The sequence below is a fragment of the Tamandua tetradactyla genome, chromosome 5 (assembly GCF_023851605.1).
Source record: "Tamandua tetradactyla isolate mTamTet1 chromosome 5, mTamTet1.pri, whole genome shotgun sequence".
NCBI classification, from domain to species: domain Eukaryota; kingdom Metazoa; phylum Chordata; class Mammalia; order Pilosa; family Myrmecophagidae; genus Tamandua; species Tamandua tetradactyla.
In genome coordinates, this window is record NC_135331.1 from 101,121,086 (window position 1) to 101,141,357 (window position 20,272).

General features: G+C 37.9%; 1 protein-coding gene across 2 annotated transcripts in view; it reads right to left on the reverse strand.

The window, feature by feature from the left end:
• XPO5 (exportin 5) overlaps positions 1-20,272 on the reverse strand; it is a 79,071-nt gene that overhangs the window by 21,750 nt on the left and 37,049 nt on the right. For both annotated transcript variants that reach the window (XM_077161881.1, XM_077161880.1), the window contains 6 exons: positions 18,745-18,900; positions 6,732-6,773; positions 6,098-6,187; positions 5,174-5,373; positions 4,565-4,664; positions 3,510-3,691 (listed from right to left, as the gene is read on the reverse strand). In XM_077161881.1, the coding sequence (XP_077017996.1) occupies positions 3,510-3,691; positions 4,565-4,664; positions 5,174-5,373; positions 6,098-6,187; positions 6,732-6,773; positions 18,745-18,900 (770 nt within the window). The remainder of the gene's footprint in view (positions 1-3,509; positions 3,692-4,564; positions 4,665-5,173; positions 5,374-6,097; positions 6,188-6,731; positions 6,774-18,744; positions 18,901-20,272) is intronic.

Sequence of the window (20,272 nt, forward strand, 5' to 3'; positions counted from 1 at the left end):
TCCAAGGCCTCTCTGGACTCCATAATAAGACTTCTAAGAAAGACAACACCTCATAGAGCAGCCTTAGTTCACCTCATGCACTTTCCCACTCTGGTTTTCACTTTCCCATTTTGTTCCTGGCACTCATGGATTTCCTTTTCCTTCTTGCAATTTCAGTTATGCTTTTGAACAATTTCTGTACTATTTTATCCAATATCTTCCTAATCACCAAAACTGGAAATATTCCAATATTCTGCATACTTTTCAAAATGGCAATTTACTATCTTTTTAGTTTCTGAATTAAGTTTCTCTTGATTTTTTTGAGATGATGTCTAATACCATGAAATGATCTCTGATAAAATCAATTCTACCTGAGAAGAAATCAATAAAACTTTAATTTCAAAAAAGGAGAGCACCAGTCATCTATTTTTATTCTTGAATTATATGTGATTGCAACCTGAGATATGGCATCAATATGGCAGATGTCCCTGATACTGCAACAGAATCTAATATTTTATACAGTCTCCTCTTCTTTTCTTACTGAAGGAGAGAAGATGGTACCATGTTGGCCACACTGCTACTCATAAATGGCAGAAGGATTCAGAGTTCATACTGCTCCAATATCTCTGACTCCACATCAGGTGCTTATAAGCATGGATATATACAACCCTTCATAGTAATTAAGACTCCTGAAATATCACCTCGTCTGCCACACTTGCAAGTTACAACTCTGTGCTTGCACATTAAGAGGGATTAGGCATTTCTTCACAAAGAAAAAAGCTATCAGGTAATGAAAATTTTAAGTTTTGTGTGATCTGCACCTCTTTTAAATATTCTTAGCATCACTAGCTAAGAGTGGCTAAACAAAGTCTCACATACATAAAGATTTCAATTAAAGACATATAAATAATACCTTGCCAGATCTTTCAGGAAAGAAGACTTCTATCTATTTAAGAAAAATATAATTTAAAACTCTCAAGTCCAATACACAACTGGTGTGGAGGTAAATTATTACCACTACTTTAGAAAACTGTTTCTATTTATGAAAACTGAAACAAAAAAATGCATACCTTATACCCAGGAATTTTACTCTAAGGTGCATAATCAACAGACATTCACAAGAATGTTAAGAGCGGCATTATTTTTACTAGTGAAACACTGGAAACTACCCAAATGTCCATCAACACATAATACATAACCAGGTTATGGTGTCATTGCACAATGAATAACACAATGACAATGAGAATGAACAAAAAATTACATGCAATAACATGGGTGAATATCGCAAACATAAATTGAGCAGAAGAAGCCAGATACCAAAGAGCACATATTTCTGATGCATTTATATAAGGCTCAAAAAACCAGGGAAAATGAATATAAGATGTTAAAAGTCAGAACAGCAGTTACTCTTGAGGGGCAGGTTACTCTTGACTGGAAGAAGTGTTGGGTAATGTTGTTTCTTGGTCTGGATGCTGCTTACATGGATGTGTCCACTTTGTGAAAATTCTTTTACATATGTAATATGGATCCTTTTCTGTATGCATGTTATATTTTAAGATAAAATTTACTAAAACTAAATGAAAGCGAGGGGTAAGGGGTATGGTATGTATAACTTTTTTTTCTCTAGTATCGTTTTATTTCTTTTTCTGTTGTCTTTTTATTTCTTTTTCTAAATTGATGCAAATGTTCTAAGAAATGATGTATATGCAACTATGTGATGATATTAAGAATTACTGATTATATATGTAGAATGGAATGATGTCTTATTGTTTTGTTTGTTGTTAATTTTTTTTAATTAATAAAAAAAGATTAAAAAAAATTTACTAAAACAACAAACAAAACTCTAATAGCTCCAGCTGCACCTTAATCAAGGAGTCTAACTGCCTAATAACCACAGAGAATATTTTTCAAGATACCTTTTGATTCACTCTGGAATTTTATAAAAGCACTGAACTCTTAGAAAAACACAGAGATGATAATTTTACTGCTATTCATGGCCTCCTCACCAAAACAGCAATGAACCTTGTTTCCAGGTCTGGGCTTTCATTACAGGGACTCACTCTGGTCGCAAGACCAACAGAGAGGAGCCTGGACAGGAAAGCCTGGTCAAACAGGCTCTTGCCATATGACTTTATCACTTTTACATTTCTCTAAGCTTCAAAAGAACCTTTAGGTTTTTGTTTTGTTTTTTTACATGGACAGGCACTGGGAATTGAACCTGGGCATGGCAGGCGAGGACTCCGCCTGCTGAGCCACTGTGGCTAAGACCTTTAAGTTTTAACTGAAAAAACTTTTGGTTTTAAAAATACGAGTATGGAAACAAGCCTTTCCTTGACTACATAGTTTACCACCCTCTCAAATTCCTAACCATACTTCCTTTTTTTTTTGAATTAGAAAATTTGTAGGTTTACAAGAAAAGTCACATAGAAAAATACAGAATTCCCATATACCTTTCTTATTATTAACATTTCACTAGTGTGGTACCTGTATTACAACATAGATAAGAATATAATTATAATCATACCATTAGTTATGTCCATAGTTTATACTATGGTTTCCTTCACTACCCAACAATACTTCTTTATTAGAACCTCCTTCCTCCTTTTGAAATCAGAACAAAACTATTGCCTATTTTCACAGATGTACCACAGTAACAACTTTATCATTCCAGTCCTCCACTTCAGTCAACAACTTGAAAACTTTGATTCTATGCTTCTGGTCTAGAGTGTCTACTGCCACCAGAGTTTCCCAAAGACATGAGTAAGCTGGTTTGCCAGTTGAGAATCTGCTCTTACTCCACAGAGCATTGGAATAAGGTCTAACCTGTAACTGAGAAATACCACCAACTATATATCTAGTAACCAACAAGAATATACTTGGCCTCATTCTATTTGGATATATTACTTCACTTAATTTAGAACAGTGATCCTGAACTTTAATCTGCATATGAATAACCTGAGGATTTTGTTAAAATGCAGATTCTGATTTACTGCCTATGGTGGGGACCTGATTCTGCATTTCAAAAAAGCTTTGACTGCTGATGCTGCTAGTTTCCAGGACTTCACTTTGATGAGCAAGGTTCTAGCAAACAGGTAGAAAATGTAACTATCACTCCTTCCTTTGGCATGTTCAGCTAGTGGATGTATGGCTCTTTTGAGGTCAGAGTTAACATTGATAAATGTAGATCAGCTCATTTGAAAAACACCTGGAAAGCAACTGTCCTGCCTCCAATGAACATCTCCTTTAGTGACAAAAATTTAGGCCAAATAAAAGTTAAAATGAAAGTAGGGGGGAAATATAAAGAAGTGGGAGAAGAACATGGAGGAGGCACAACATGAGAAAAACTGTTTTGGGATTAGCCTCCATGGGTTCACAATGGAATACATGGTTTGTACGAGTGAGAGTGGATGTATGAGAGACCACCTCTAGAAAGAAAGAAGCAAAGATCTGAAGACATACAAACAATAATGAGATGCTGAGGGTTAAAACAAAAACAAAACAAGCAGAGAAAAACCATTATTCTAACTCACCTTATAAGGGCGAGCAAATTGTCAAGAAGTTTCAGAATCTGCTCTGTGCAGGGGTTACGGAAGATTGGATTCCCACTGGGTGTATAACCCACCACAAATCCCCCAGCTTTGGCCTCTTCTAGGTCAGTGGGCCAGCAAGTTCGTTTCACAATACCCAGAATGCTATACACGCAAAAGCTCATCTATGCAAAAATGCAAAAATGAAAGGTAAACATAAAAGGGGAATTAAAGACAAAACTGCTATTAGATATATGTAAGGCTATGACAAAAATGATAGAGGCCAGAGAGAAAGAAAGAACCCTTCCCTGCCCCCATAGGATCCTTTTTAAGGCCAAATCTGAGAAGGGTCCTCTCACTGCCATCTTCACAACCAGAGGTAGAATCTGGAAGCTCTCTAAGCTTCTCTTTCATGAGGATGTCCTTGCAGGTGCTACAATGACTTCCTCGAGGAACCCTGATCAGGAGGTAACTAGGACATACTCCAAAAAACAAAGTGTTTAGATGATCATCATTTCATCTTGTTCCTGAGTTGACTGTGCCCTCCTGCTTGTGCCTTGACAACTCTTGCCATAATCACTACATTCATGGTACTCTCAAATAAGCTATTACTTGCCAGGTTAATTAATATACCTTCTGCCAAAATGAAGTCAGAAACAATGCTTATTTTAATATCAATAGCAAAGCACTGAAAAATTTCAGGTTTGTAAGTTAAACCATCACTTAGGACTTTACATACCAGAGTGCAATGGCAGGAAGGACTCACTCTGCTGACTAAGCTCTGACCTACATGCTCATTACACCTTCAGTCTTCAGAGCTACTTATATAGAGAGCTCCTTAAAGCCAAAATAATTGCTCTGTAGAAAAGACTATCTGCTCTGCTGTGGGAACTCAAGAATTCAAGACTAAAGAAGAAAAGAAAGAAGAAGCTTAGGGAAGTGGAAACTGCCAGGTTTCTCACCAGTATAGGAAAAACAAATCTACTAAAAACTTGACAGACACCATCACCCTACCTATGGCCAATGTAATTTCTCATTTCCAAGAGAAGTTTACTCACTCGTGCACGGTTTAGGCCACAGGGATCCTCCATGCCTGGGTCACAGCTTTTCCGATCTGCACCCACATAGGCAATAAAAGCATCAACATCTGACAGCACTCTGAAAGTTGGAGGGGAAAAGAAGTTAATACCATACTAAGCAAGGACACTGTTTCTCCACAAGAGCTAAGAAGCTATGCTTATTTGGCCCCAAAGAACATTTCAGAGCAGTTCAATCACATTAATTGCCAGGTATCATCTGAAGGCTTAAACTTCCCCCTCTTCCCCAAACAGTTACTAACAACACTTAAAGAATTAAAAAGGTTTCAAGCTTGAGAATGGAAAAAAGAAAACAATGTATCTACAATGTAGGCACTAATGAGTGCATATTACTTTGTACGGCCCCTATTGGTTGTCTCATTTCTTCAATGTGCTGTTACAATGCAAATACTATACTAACCATTTCTATTCATTTCCTGTCCTTCCCTAAACCACTGATTAGCAAGATGGCATTTTCTGAGGCTAGAATACAGAAGACTGCTTTCAGGTAACTTCGGCTATCACTGATAGTGCCAATACGGAATGGGTAATTGAGTGCAGGGAGATTCAGGGGCAAAGGATCTCCTCTACCTGTGCATGTCTTCAGAAAGCCAGATGCTGGCCACTGGTGCCATCAGCTCCTCTAGGAACATCTTCTGCCGCTCGTAGTTCTTGAATTGGTTGCTAATGAGAACTAGAGCTTCGACGAGGGCACATTTCTCCATTTGTGTCAGGAGTAGCTCATTGGAGAGAAGTTGCTTCACATGGTTATAAAGCATGTCAAAATTGGGCTGCAAGATCACAAAGAAAAGAGCCAGAAGTGGTGAAGGTTTTATTTTCAGGGAGAGTTGGGTCACCAAGGTAGGTGGAACGAAGGCATTTCCAGAAGTACAGTCTATAAGGCACCACTTAGTAATTTCATTATATCATTCTGTTGTCAGAATAAGCAAGGCAACTGATATAGAAAGTGGAATATTTAGTAACCGCACTTTGTTATACTACAATTGTGAAAGCAATTTACCTTTTTCTACATCAACTTTTATAGGTACCATCACAGGCAAAGATCAGTTTGTGATACATATTAAGGGAGACAAACGACTAGTGTGCACTTAGAAAGAAATTTCTCATTGATTTGTTATCTAAAGTAATGCTAAATTTCTTAGAGACCCTAAGAAATTTAGGTTGGGGTTATATCTGGTTTCTCTCAAGGTTAGGCCACATCATTTGGCAAGAGTGGTTAAAAAAAATCATGTATTATGCTAAAGTGTTTTTCATTTATAGGGAAGAACTTGACTATCTCCGGGAGGAGGGGACGCAGGTAGAATATATTTGCATTTTTAACTGCACTACTAAGTAGAGGGAGAAAGAAGACACTAGCTCAAGAATGCTTATTCTAAGTAAAGCTACACTTCCCAGTTTTTCCTTACGTGAGGTATAATTAGGGCTGGATGTATACAGATATGTAACCAAATTCAGACAGACCTCAGGGGCAACTGCCAGGGCCCAGTGGCTTACCAATACGAGATGGGGGTAGTCACGACACATCTTGATGATGGAGGAACAAGCATGCCTCCTCACATTCCTCACTGCCCGGGTTCTAGGTACCTTGAAAGATAAGTTCAACAAACTTAAGAGCCACTTTTAATATAATTTACAGTTGCTACATAGAATCCTATAACCGTCTCCTTCAGAGGCCAATTCACATCGAAGGGTTTAAAACTGTAGGAACTAAGCCTACATATAAAGGTAGGAACATTTATAGTCACCATAGGCTTATGCATTTACTACTTGTTCAAAGTATCTCTACAGTAAAACACCATATCATATTCTTACACAGAAATTAAATCTCAAGAGCTGTGGCTTCAGTTTCACTAAGTTCCTCTTAGTTCTATAGTTCTCCAGTTGAGATAAGAAGGAAATAAGAAAAAGAAGGATGAGCACTGATTACTAATGTTCAGCTTCCTCTTTATAACACCTAAATCAAAGAAGCAAACATCCGAGTATATATGAAAGGAGGCTACCATTCCTGATCATCTACTGCCTATGTTAACCTACCCTTCCACTTATATAAAAACACAGACTAAGAATTAGGTATTGATGTGTTTGCTCTCAAGAAGTTAGAATCTGTTGGCTGAAGTCATGGTCTTACCTTACTTTCCTCAACTGTTTCAAAAGTGACAGATGAAAATAGCTGAGGAGAAGAAAAAGGGGTCACTTATCAATACCAAAGGCATATTGTATTTTTTAAACAGCAGTTATTACAAAATTTCCAACCAAATCCCCACAATGTATTTTCTCTGTAACACTATGGTAACAAATGGGTTTTTGATCAGTGGTACAAAGCTTTTGTCAGATACCTTTAAAAAAGATTTGAGATTCACAAATTTACCATCAGAACATTTTTAAAAAGAAAATGGTCAGAGTCTCAGGCCAATCCACATCATCATCCAAACACTCAGCCACGGAAACACTGCTCTCTTCACTATGTATCAAAAGTTGTGTAATCTATCCTCCCCCATTCCACTTTGTAACTTTCCATTTAGTCCTTAACGCAACGCAATATGGCTTCTGCCCTGGTCACTGAGATGGAATAACATTCTGTAAAAGTCTAATTGACATTTTCCCACCCTTAGAGAATTTATGTTGCAACAAACAAGTCCACCTTTTTGAAGTCCTACTGACCTTTTTGTTACAACATTTTCTCCATTTCTTTTTTTTCCCTTTTGGGGGCTTTTCATCTTTGCCCTCCTCACCCAATGATGGTGATTCCCAGGATTCCCTGTTTGACCCACATATGCTAACTATCTATCTACATATCCCTTACCAGGGTATGGTAGTTTGAAGGTATTATGTAACCCAGAGAATCATGTTCTTAAATTTAATCCATTCCTGTGGGTGGAGACCTATTATAGGTGGAACCTTTTGATTAGGTTATTTCAAGGTGGGTCTTAATTCTCTTACTGGAATCCTTTATAAGAGAATAAAACACTAAGAGATGATATTCAGAGAAGCACCAGAGAAGCTGAGAGACAGAGTAGCCAGAAGCTGAAGGCAATGAAATCCAGGAGAGAAAGACTGAGAGACGCTACCATGTGCCTTTCCATGCGACAGAGGAGCCCAAGCTTGCTGGTAGCCAGCCTTCAGAGTCCAGGCATCATCATGTTGATGTCTTGATTTGGACATTTTTTATGACCTCAGAACTGTAAACTTGTATGCTAATAAATCGACCCATTGTATAAACCAGGCCATTTCCAGCACACTGCCATTTTTTCGACTTTAGCAAACCAGAACACAGGGTTTTTTCTCACTCTGGGAACTCTATGCTGATGCCTTGATTTTATCTTTCTTTTATGCCTTGATTTTATCTCAGCACTCTCTAAAGTGTAGAACCCTTTAGCCTCAAACAGCCAATTTATTGTGAAATGTGACCACCTACATGTTTTACATGTAATTTCACATACCGTATTCAAAACCAAATCACCCCCTTCTCCTCCTTATTCCTGCCTCCCTCCTGATCCAGTATTTCCACTCAGATAGTGGCCCTGTCACCCATGCAGACACCTACACTGGAAACCTGAAAGCTGTTCATACTATCTCTTCTCACAAATCCCCTCCAATTTGACAGCAAATCATGATACTCTATAATACCTTGATTTCTTTTTCTTCATAGCACTCATTGCTACTTAATATTATTTATCTATTGTTTATTGCCCCTCTCTTCCTAGAACATTATCTCCATGAGGGGAGAGCATCAACTAATTGCTGTAATCTTAATGCTTACAACAGTCTAATGTATAGAAAGTGCTCAAGCTACACTCGCTACATGAATGAATAGCTTTAATTAACCACCAAACCCTAACATATCTGCCTTCTCTTCAGTCCTACAACTGAGGAGTCCTACAACCTCATTCAGTAATGAGGTTCCCATCATCCTTAGCTTCCGTTCAATCTTCCGTTCTCAAGTCATGGTACACATAGCCGCTTTCTGTACCACTTTCCTGTTTACAAACCTTTAGTAGCTCTGCATTAATCAAAGGATCATATTGAAACCCCTTCAGCACACTGTATTTGGTGCCACATAATTTTGCAACTCCTCACTTAGCCAACTTAATCTCTTATCATTCTTGGCTTTATTCCTTTTTCTCCATCTTTTTATTATAAAAAATTTTAAAAACCTACAGAAAAGTTGAAAGAAGACCTGTATGCTTTCTATTTTCATTCAACAATTGTTAAAATTTTGTTCTGTGTTTAAAATATCTCTACACACACAAACAGTCTCTCTTCTCTCTCACATACATGTTTTCCTAAACTATTTGAGAGTAAGCTGCAAACAGATGAATGCTTTCCCCAAATAATTTGGTACATCTAAATATCTCAGGCTATCCTAAAACGGTACTGCCCAAAATGGTAACCACTAGCCACACATGGCTACTGAGCACTTGAAATGTAGCAAAAATTAACATTTTACTTACTGCTAATTTAAATTTAAAAGACGATTATTAATTCAGTTATTGGAAAGCTTTTAAGTATGTCTAGAACAACTTAGGTATGTAAACTACTTTTTAAACTGTAAATTCTATGAAATCTAAGCCTATTTCCAAGAAAAAGTTAGTATCCTATTTGAGATGTGCTGTAATCATAAAACACACACCAGATTTCAAAGATTTAAAATGAAAAAAATAAAATAAAATTTCATTAATAATTTTTATATTACTCCATGATGAAATGATAATATTTGAAAAGACATACATGGCTTACATAGTATTTCCTTTGGATAGTGCTAGATTAGTAAGATCTTCCAGTAATAATATTACCATTATTACATTAAAAAAATTAACAAAAACTTATGAGTATTTATTATCTTACTTACATAGTATTTCCTTTGGATAGTGCTAGATTAGTAAGATCTTCCAGTAATAATATTACCATTATTACATTAAAAAAATTAACAAAAACTTATGAGTATTTATTATCTAGCCCATATACAAATTAATCTTTTGTCTGAAGAAATTTTTAGAACTATTTTTTTTTCAAATAAAAAGTCTCACGTATTTATTACCAAACCAACTTATTTATGCAGAAGCATATAAACAAGGAAAACCAAGGTTTTCCCCCAATAAAATTAAGTCCAATTGCTTAGAAAGGGTGACTTTTCAGCTTGAAGGTGCCAGAGTGAATGTGGTACAGCATCAACATGTGTTGTCATCATGACTGATCCCTTACAGACCCTGCTTGGTTTTTCTGCAATGTCTCCTCTTGGGAGTTGTACCTGATTTTATTGCCAATTTTCATTCAAATCCATTGAGGAATAGGATGATTCTGTTTTTGTTTCTTGGCAAAGAATCACTTGATTCTAAAAGTCTTATGAGAAGACATGTGTTGAAGCTAACAATCAAATGTGCCAAAACTATTATTTTTTTGAACCAAGATCCAGTTGAGGTTTATAAACTAAATTGGTTATTACATCTGTTCATGTCTTTTTCAATCTAGAACAATTCCCTATCTTTATTCCTCATGAGACTGACATTTTGAAGTTCTAGGCTGTTTCCTCATATCTTCATTTTTCTATTCCACTGTTCTTCTATCATTACCAAACTGCTTCAGGAACTCCTACATACCATGCATTTCTCTATTCTGTGTCTTTTTTTCATGCTGTCCCCTCTGGCCAGACTGCCATGACTTTTCCAGGCTAACCCTTTTCACTAAAGACTTGGCTCAGAGATGGTTTCCTTAAGGAATTTTTTTATTTCCCAAATGCACAAGTCTACTAAAAGTAATGCTATGTGGATACAACATCTGTTTATGTGCCTTTCTTCCCGACAGAACTCTCCTGAATGGTTAAGGTTTTTCCCCTAGCAAGGTGCCTGATCCAGAGTAATAAATATTTGATAAATGAATAAATGAATGTGTCTGCCTCATACATATTCTTTTATTAATTTTTTTAAATACCAAAAAACACCAAACAAATGCAAACATTTGTAACTTTTGATCATTCCGTTCTACATATATAATCAGTAATACACAATATCATCATCACATAGTTGCACATTCATCATCATGAACATTTCTTGGAACATCTGCATCTATTCAGAATCAGAAATTAAAAAGAAAACAGAAAAAAATAAAAGTAATAATAGTAAGAACAAAACAAAACAAAACAAAACAAAACAAAACAAAACAAAACAAAACAAAAACCTAGAGCTCGGATGGAGCTTCATTCAGTGTTTTAACATGATTACTTTACAATTAGGTATTATTGTGCTGTCCATTTTTGAGTTTTTGTATCTAGTCCTATTGCACAGTCTGTATCCCATCAGCTCCAATTACCCATTATCTTACCCTGTTTCTAACTCCTGCTGGACTCTGTTACCAATGACATATTCCAAGTTTATTCTCGAATGTCGGTTCACATCAGTGGGACCATACAGTATTTGTCCTTTAGTTTTTGGCTGGACTCACTCAACATAATGTTCCCTAGGTCCATCCATGTTATTACATGCTTCATAAGTTTATCCTGTCTTAAAGCTGCATAATATTCCATCGTATGTATATACCACAGTTTGTTTAGCCACTCTTCTGTTGATGGACATTTTGGCTGTTTCCATCTCTTTGCAATTGTAAATAACGCTGCTATAAACATTGGTGTGCAAATGTCCGTTTGTGTCTTTGCCCTTAAGTCCTTTGAGTAGATACCCAGCAATGGTATTGCTGGGTCGTATGGCAATTCTATATTCAGCTTTTTGAGGAACTGCCAAACTGCCTTCCACAGTGGTTGCACCATTTGACATTCCCACTAACAGTGGATAAGTGTGCCTCTTTCTCCGCATCCTCTCCAGCACTTGTCATTTTCTGTTTTGTTGATAATGGCCATTCTGGTGGGTGTGAGATGATATCTCATTGTGGTTTTGATTTGCATTTCTCTAATGGCCAGGGACATTGAGCATCTCTTCATGTGCCTTTTGGCCATTTGTATTTCCTCTTCTGGTAGGTGTCTGTTCAAGTCTTTTTCCCATTTTGTAATTGGGTTGGTTGTCTTTTTGTTGTTGAGTTGAACAATCTCTTTATAAATTCTGGATACTAGACCTTTATCTGATATGTCATTTCCAAATATTGTCTCCCATTGTGTAGGCTGTCTTTCTACTTTCTTGATGAAGTTCTTTGATGCACAAAAGTGTTTAATTTTGAGGAACTCCCATTTGTTTATTTCCTTCTTCAGTGCTCTTGCTTTAGGTTTAAGGTCCATAAAACCGCCTCCAATTGTAAGTTTCATAAGATATCTCCCTACATTTTCCTCTAACTGTTTTATGGTCTTAGACCTAATGTTTAGAACTTTGATCCATTTTGAGTTAACTTTTGTATAGGGTGTGAGATATGGGTCTTCTTTCATTCTTTTGCATATGGATATCCAGTTCTCTAGGCACCATTTATTGAAGAGACTGTTCTGTCCCAGGTGAGTTGGCTTGACTGCCTTATCAAAGATCAAATGTCCATAGATGAGAGGGTCTATATCTGAGCACTCTATTCGATTCCATTGGTCGATATATCTATCTTTATGCCAATACCATGCTGTTTTGACCACTGTGGCTTCATAATATGCCTTAAAGTCAGGCAGCGCGAGACCTCCAGCTTCGTTTTTTGTTCCTCAAGATGTTTTTAGCAATTCGGGGCACCCTGCCCTTCCAGATAAATTTGCTTATTGGTTTTTCTATTTCTGAAAAGTAAGTTGTTGGGATTTTGATTGGTATTGCATTGAATCTGTAAATCAATTTAGGTAGGATTGACATCTTAACGATATTTAGTCTTCCAATCAATGAACACGGTATGCCCTTCCATCTATTTAGGTCTTCTGTGATTCCTTTTAACAGTTTTTTGTAGTTTTCTTTATATAGGTTTTTTGTCTCTTTAGTTAAATTTATTCCTAGGTATTTTATTCTTTTAGTTGCAATTGTAAATGGGATTCGTTTCTTGATTTCCCCCTCAGCTTGTTCATTACTAGTGTAAAGAAATGCTACAGATTTTTGAATGTTGATCTTGCAACCTGCTACTTTGCTGTACTCATTTATTAGCTCTAGTAGTTTTGTTGTGGATTTTTCCGGGTTTTCGACGTATAGTAGCATATCGTCTGCAAACAGTGATAGTTTTACTTCTTCCTTTCCAATTTTGATGCCTTGTACTTCTTTTTCTTGTCTAATTGCTCTGGATAGAACCTCCAACACAATGTTGAATAATAGTGGTGATAGTGGACATCCTTGTCTTGTTCCTGATCTTAGGGGGAAAGTTTTCAATTTTTCCCCATTGAGGATGATATTAGCTGTGGGTTTTTCATATATTCCCTCTATCATTTTAAGGAAGTTCCCTTGTATTCCTATCTTTTGAAGTGTTTTCAACAGGAAAGGATGTTGAATCTTGTCACATGCCTTCTCTGCATCAATTGAGATGATCATGTGATTTTTCTGCTTTGATTTGTTGATATGGTGTATTACATTAATTGATTTTCTTATGTTGAACCATCCTTGCATACCTGGGATGAATCCTACTTGGTCATGATGTATAATTCTTTTAATGTGTTGTTGGATACGATTTGCTAGAATTTTATTGAGGATTTTTGCATCTATATTCATTAGAGAGATTGGTCTGTAGTTTTCTTTTTTTGTAATATCTTTGCCTGGTTCTGGTATCAGGGTGATGTTGGCTTCATAGAATGAATTAGGTAGTTTTCCCTCCACTTCGATTATTTTGAAGAGTTTGAGGAGAGTTGGTACTAATTCTTTCTGGAATGTTTGGTAGAATTCACATGTGAAGCCGTCTGGTCCTGGACTTTTCTTTTTAGGAAGCTTTTGAATGACTAATTCAATTTCTTTACTTGTGATTGGTTTGTTGAGGTCGTCTATTTCTTCTTGAGTCAAAGTTGGTTGTTCATGTCTTTCCAGGAACCCGTCCATTTCATCTAAATTACTGTATTTATTAGCGTAAAGTTGTTCATAGTATCCTGTTATTACCTCCTTTACTTCTGTGAGGTCAGTAGTTATGTTTCCTCTTCCATTTCTGATCTTATTTATTTACATCCTCTTTCTTCTTCTTGTCGATCTTGCTAAGGGCCCATCAATCTTATTGATTTTCTCATAGAACCAACTTCTGGTCTTACTGATTTTCTCTACTGTTTTCAATTTCATTTATTTCTGCTCTCATCTTTGTTATTTCTTTCCTTTTGCTTGCTTTGGGATTAGTTTGCTGTTCTTTCTCCAGTTCTTCCATGTGGACAGTTAATTCCTGCATTTTTGCCTTTTCTTCTTTTCTGATATAGGCATTTAGGGCAATAAATTTCCCTCTTAGCACTGCCTTTGCTGCGTCCCATAGGTTTTGATATGTTGTGTTTTCATTTTCATTCACCTCGAGGTATTTACTAATTTCTCTTGCAATTTCTTCTTTGACCCACTCGTTGTTTAAGAGTGTGCTGTTGAGCCTGCACGTATTTGTGAATTTTCTGGCACTCCGTCTATTATTGATTTCCAACTTCATTCCTTTATGATCCGAGAAAGTGTTGTGTATGATTTCAATCTTTTAAAATTTGTTAAGACTTGCTTTGTGACCCAGCATATGGTCTATCTTTGAGAATGATCCATGAGCACTTGAGAAAAAGGTGTATCCTGCTGTTGTGGGATGTAATGTCCTGTAAATGTCTGTTAAGTCTAGCTCATTTATAGTAATATTCAGATTCTCTATTTCTTTATTGATCCTCTGTCTAGATGTTCTGTCCATTGATGAGAGTGGTGAATTGAAGTCTCACACTCTTATGGTATCTGTGTCTATTTCCCTTTTCAGTGTTTGCAGTGTATTCCTCACGTATTTTGGGGCATTCTGGTTCGGTGCATAAATATTTATGATTGTTATGTCTTCTTGTTTAATTTTTCCTTTAATTAGTATATAGTGTCCTTCTTTGTCTCTTTTAACTGTTTTACATTTGAAGTCTAATTTTTTGGATATTAGTATAGCCACTCCTGCTCTTTTCTGGTTATTGTTTGCATGAAATATGTTTTCCCAACCTTTCACTTTCAACCTATGTTTATCTTTGGGTCTAAGATGCGTTTCCTGTAGACAGCGTATAGAAGGATCCTGTTTTTTAATCCATTCTGCCAGTCTGTGTCTTTTGATTGGGGAATTCAGTCCATTAACAGTTAGTGTTATTACTTTTTGGATAATATTTTCCTCTACCATTTTGCTTTTGGTATTATATATATCATATCTGACTTTCCTTCTTTCTACACTCTTCTCCATACCTCTCTCTTCTGTCTTTTCGTATCTGACTCTAGTGCTCCCTTTAGTATTTCTTGCAGAGCTGGTCTCTTGGTCACAAATTCTCTCAGTGACTTTTTGTCTGAGAATGTTTTAATTTCTCCCTCATTTTTGAAGGACAATTTTGCTGGATATAGGAGTCTTGGTTGGCAGTTTTTCTCTTTTAGTAATTTAAATATATCATCCCACTGTCTTCTAGCTTCCATGGTTTCTGCTGAGAAATCTACACATAGTCTTATTGGGTTTCCCTTGTATTTGATGGATTGTTTTTCTCTTGCTGCTTTCAAGATCCTCTCTTTCTCTTTGACCTCTGACATTCTAACTAGTAAGTGTCTTGGAGAACGCCTATTTGGGTCTAATCTCTTTGGGGTGCGCTGCACTTCTTGGATCTGTAATCTTAGGTCTTTCATAAGAGTTGGGAAATTTTCAGTGATAATTTCTTCCATTAGTTTTTCTCCTCCTTTTCCCTTCTCTTCTCCTTCTGGGACACCCACAACACGTATATTTGTGCGGTTTATATTGTCCTTGAGCTCCCTGATACCCTGTTCAAATTTTTCCATTCTTTTCCCGATAGTTTGTTTCTTTTTGGAATTCAGATGTTCCATCCTCCAAATCACTAATTCTATCTTCTGTCTCTTTAAATCTATCATTGTAGGTATCCATTGTTTTTTCCATCTTTTCTACTTTATCCTTCACTTCCATAAGTTCTGTGATTTGTTTTTTCAGTTTTTCTATTTCTTCTTTTTGATCAGCTCATGTCTTCTTCATGTCCTCCCTCAATTTATCGATTTTGTTTTTGAAGAGGTTTTCCATTTCTGTTCGTATATTCAGCATTAGTTGTCTCAGCTCCTGTATCTCTTTTGAACTATTGGTTTGTTCCTTTGACTGGGCCATATTTTCAATTTTCTGAGCATGATCCGTTATCTCCTGCTGGCACCTGGGCATTTAGTCAGATTTCCCTGGGTGTTGGACCCAACAGGTTGAAAGATTTTTCTGTGAAATCTCTGGGTTCTGTTTTTCTTATCCTGCCTAGTAGGTGGCGCTCGTGGCACACGTTTGTCTGTGGGTCCCACCAGTAAAAGGTGCTGTGGGTCCTTTAACTTTGGAAAACTCTCGCCGTGGGGGAGGTTCGCCAGCCGAAGCGGCTTGGAAGAGTGCCAGCCGGCCCGGGGTTCCGAACGCGGGGAGGGTCGCCGGCCGCCGCAGCCCAGGAGAGCGCCTGTCCGAATTTCCGAGTCGGCCCGGGGCACCAAGCGTGGCAGGAGGGCGCCAGCCGCCGCGGCCTGGGAGAGTGCACTGTTCCCAGCCTGACCAGGGAGTCACGTGTTTGGAAGGGACCCCCCCGGTCACCGTTTTCCGCAGCCTTGGGATTTCCGATCCAATTCTCTCAGTTGGTACGGGGGGCCGTGCGTGGTGTGGGCGCCAGCCGCCGCGGCTTGAGGGGACCGCCTGTCCACTTCTCCCAGCTGGCCCGGGAAGGAGGAAAGGAGGGACTCCGGCCGCTTGCCGCCCCGCCCGGGGAAGCCCACGCCCCTCAGCGATCTCACCGGAGCGGGTTCTCCCAGCCAGTTAGCCGTTCTAGGATGGGGTACGCTGTCTTTTTGATCTTTGTCGTGGCTCCGGCAGCTGTTCTGTATCGTTTCTACTCCCCTAGTAGCTGTTCTGGAGGAGGAAAGGTGAGGATGGCAAGGCTGTTGAGGACGGTGGCGGAGGAGCCGGGAAGGCGGAAGAGGGCACGGTGGTGGTTGGAGAGCCGCTTATTCTGCGAACAACTCTCTCATTCCCTTCACGAACGCTTCCTTCCTCCCTCATTTTTGAAGAACAATTTTCCTGGATATAGAGTTCTTGGTTGGCAGTTTTTCTCTTTTAATGATTTAAATATATCATCCCACTGTCTTCTTATCTCCATGGTTTCTGCTGAGAAATCCACACATAGTCTTATTGGGCTTCCCTTGTATGTGATGGATTGCTTTTCTCTTGCTGCTTTCAAGATTCTTTCTCTTTGACCTCTGACATTCTGATTAGTAAAGTCTTGGAGTACGTCTATTTGAATCTATTCTCTTTGGGGTACAGTATACTTCTTGGATCTGTAATTTTGAGTCTTCCATAAGAGTTGGGAAATTTTCAGTGATAATTCCCTCCATTAGTTTTTCTCCTCCTTTTCCCTTCTCTTCTTCTGGGACATGCACAACACGTATATTCGTGCGCTTCATATCGTCCTTCAATTCCGAGTCCCTGCTCATATTTTTCCATTATTTTCCCTATATTTTCTTTTCCTTGTTGGATTTCAGATGTTTTCTCCTCCAGTTCAATAATCCTATGTTCTGCCTCTCGAAACCTACCATTGTCGGTTTCCATTGTTGTTTTGATCTCTTCTACTGCGCCTTTCATTCCCTTAAGTTCTGTGATTTGTTTTATCAGACTTTCGATTTCTTCTTTTGTTTATTGCTTGCCTTCTTTATATCCTCCCTCAATTCACTGATTTCATTTTTGATGAGGTTTTCCATGTCTGTTCGTATACTCTGAATTAACTGTTTCAGCTCCTGTATCTCATTTGAATTGTTGGTTTGTGCTTTTGACTGGGCCATATCTTCAATTTTCCTAATGTAATCTGTTGTTTTTTGCTGGCGTTTAGGCATTTAATGACCTTAATTAGTTTATTCTGGAGACTGCTTTCACTTCTTTCACCTTGGGTTTTCTTGCTGGGTGAATTTGTTGTCTATCTGTTCTTTGACATTTAGTTCAGCTTTTTCTGGACCTCTAGTTGAGGTTTTGTTTAACAGAGGAAAATTTTTTAGTTCTTGTTTTCTTGTTTCTTGCCCTGCTTGTATGGTGCCTTTCCCCCATGCCCTACCCTTAGGAAGGTCTACTTAGGTATTATAGACCCCAACTGGATTTTCCCAGACCAAACTGGCCTCATATCAGGAGGAAGGAGTCACCTGCATCGGTTTTCCCTGAGGGTGAGATCCAGCAGGTTGAAAGACTTTCCTGTGAAGTCTCTCTCTGGGCTCTGTTTTTCTTATCCTGCCCAGTATGTGGCGCTTGTCTGCTGCAAGTCCCATTGGCATAAGATGATGTGGTACCTTTAACTTGACTCTCCCTGCTGGGGGTGTGGTAAAGACAGAGGAGAGGTTGTAGGCTGGTTTTAATGGCTTCAAATTACCAAGCCCTGGTGTCTGAATTCCGTGAGGGAGGGGATCCACCTGAGTTGGGATTCATCCCTCCCCTGGGGAAGGCACAGGCTCCAGACAAGCTCTCAAACAAGCTTGTTTCTGCCTATGCCTGGGGCAGTTGCAGCCTGCGAAGCCCTGCCACTGTATCCAAAGGCAGCCAAGCCTCCACAGAAACATAGACACAAAAACCTCTGTTTCTTTTTTTGTTCTTTTTCCATCTGCCCTGCTCCTTAGTGCCGGGGCAAAAATCAGCAACCTCCGCTTTGACCAGGTTCACCTGAGCTGGGGGCCTGTTTTCAGTCGTCAGAATTTGTGAATTAATTCCACACTTGAAGCTCAGTGCGCTCAGCCCCTGCTGCTGGTAAAGTCCCTTTCCTTTCCCCTCTGGGAAGCAGCCTGTTGGGAAGGGGTACTGGCTGCCGCGGCTTGGGGAACTCACGGTTCTGGGGGGGCTCACAGCTGGTCCAGCTGGTCCAGACTAAGGTATGCTGTGTTTTCGGTTACTGATGTGGCCCCAGGAGCTGTTCTATACTGTTCCTGGTTATTCAGTAGCTTTTCTGGAGGACGAACTAAATCCCACACCTTGCTAAGCCACCATCTTGGCTCCTCCTCCCTGCCTCATACATTTTTAATAAGTTATAAAAAATAATTAACTTAAAATGCCAAATAAACTTTACAAAAGAAGATAAAGCTTACCTTAGAGAAGACCTGGGGCAGGAATTCTGGTCTGTAGGATACGAATGGAAAGAGTGCTGAGACATTAGTGAGTACGCAGGACAGGATGAGGGGATCCTTAGTGTCAAAGTTCAGTACCATCTGCAACAGCTCTATTCCATCATTAACAGGAATTTCCTGTAATTCAGATGTGAAAAGGAGGTTGACACGGCTGCCACCACTTACTGATAACCAACTTTGATAAATTTTCCTTAGATTCTAGTTAATACATAATATGATTGTGGCATGCTACATGTGTAGTTTAATATTAATCCCATATTAATTAATAGTTAATCAATTAATTAAGCATTATCCCATATTAAAAATTTTCGCAATCCAAACTGTCACGTGCCATTTTAGGGATGCAGCTTTCCCTATTATGGAAATTAAGAATATTTTCAGTTTTTCACTACTGTAAATAATGCTAAGATATACCTTTGCAAAAAAAAATTGTCACATTTTCATTTATTTCAACTGAGTTTAAGAGTCACAGACTGTTTAGGATGGCAGAGATTAATGGGTTAAAAAGGCAGGAATGTTTCTAAGTTGCTTTTCTTCTTTACAGCTGTATCATTTGATTTTCTATCCATAAATGTGTCCCTCTTACCATGTTCTTAGAGCAGCATTATTCCCTAGAACCTCTGCTTATTTAGCAAGTTAAAAAAAATGAGTTTATTTAAATCTGCATTTCTTCAAATACTTAAAGTAAGTTGAAAGTTTTCTACATTATGAGCTTCTTTAGTTTCTCTTTTACCCAATCATAAACTTGTCTATTTCTCCAGTGAGTTCTAGTGTTTTTTTCTTATCAACTTACTGTGAAGTATTCCAGACATACCTTGTTCATAACAGAGTTCTAATTTATTACTTTTATTGCTGCATAAATATACTACAAAATATCAATTATTCTGTTACTGGGTAACCTTTCTTGGCTTAGCACACAAGGCTCCTATAAATATTCTTGTCTTTGTGCTTATGCAGAATTTCTTTACAGTATATAACCTAGGAGTGGAATTGCTGGGTCATATGGCTATGTATCTTCGACTAGATATTGTCATATTATTCTTATATGTCTCATATTATTGCCATATTATTCATATTCATGGCACAAAGTATGCTCAATTTACGCAATAAGCACTGTTTACCAGATACAAGCTTTTTATATTGAGGATATCAATCTCATCCAAATATTGTTTCAAGTTTGCCTTTTTAAAAAGTTTGTCTTTTGACATAATTTTTATGTAGTCAAAGTTGTTAACTTTTTGTCATTACTTTCATTGTTTTTCAATTTAGGGACCTTTCCCAAACAGATAATGGTATTTACGGAATAATTCAACTTTTTTTTGTTTATTTGGGATGTTCATATATGTTCCGGGTTGTTTCTGGTTTATTTTGTTCCAATGAGCTGTGTCTAATACCAATACCACCCTGTTTTAAAATACTATAGTTTTATATTTTAATACCTTGGTAGGTAAGTCAATTTTCATCTTCTTCAAAGTGAGACAGTTTTTCC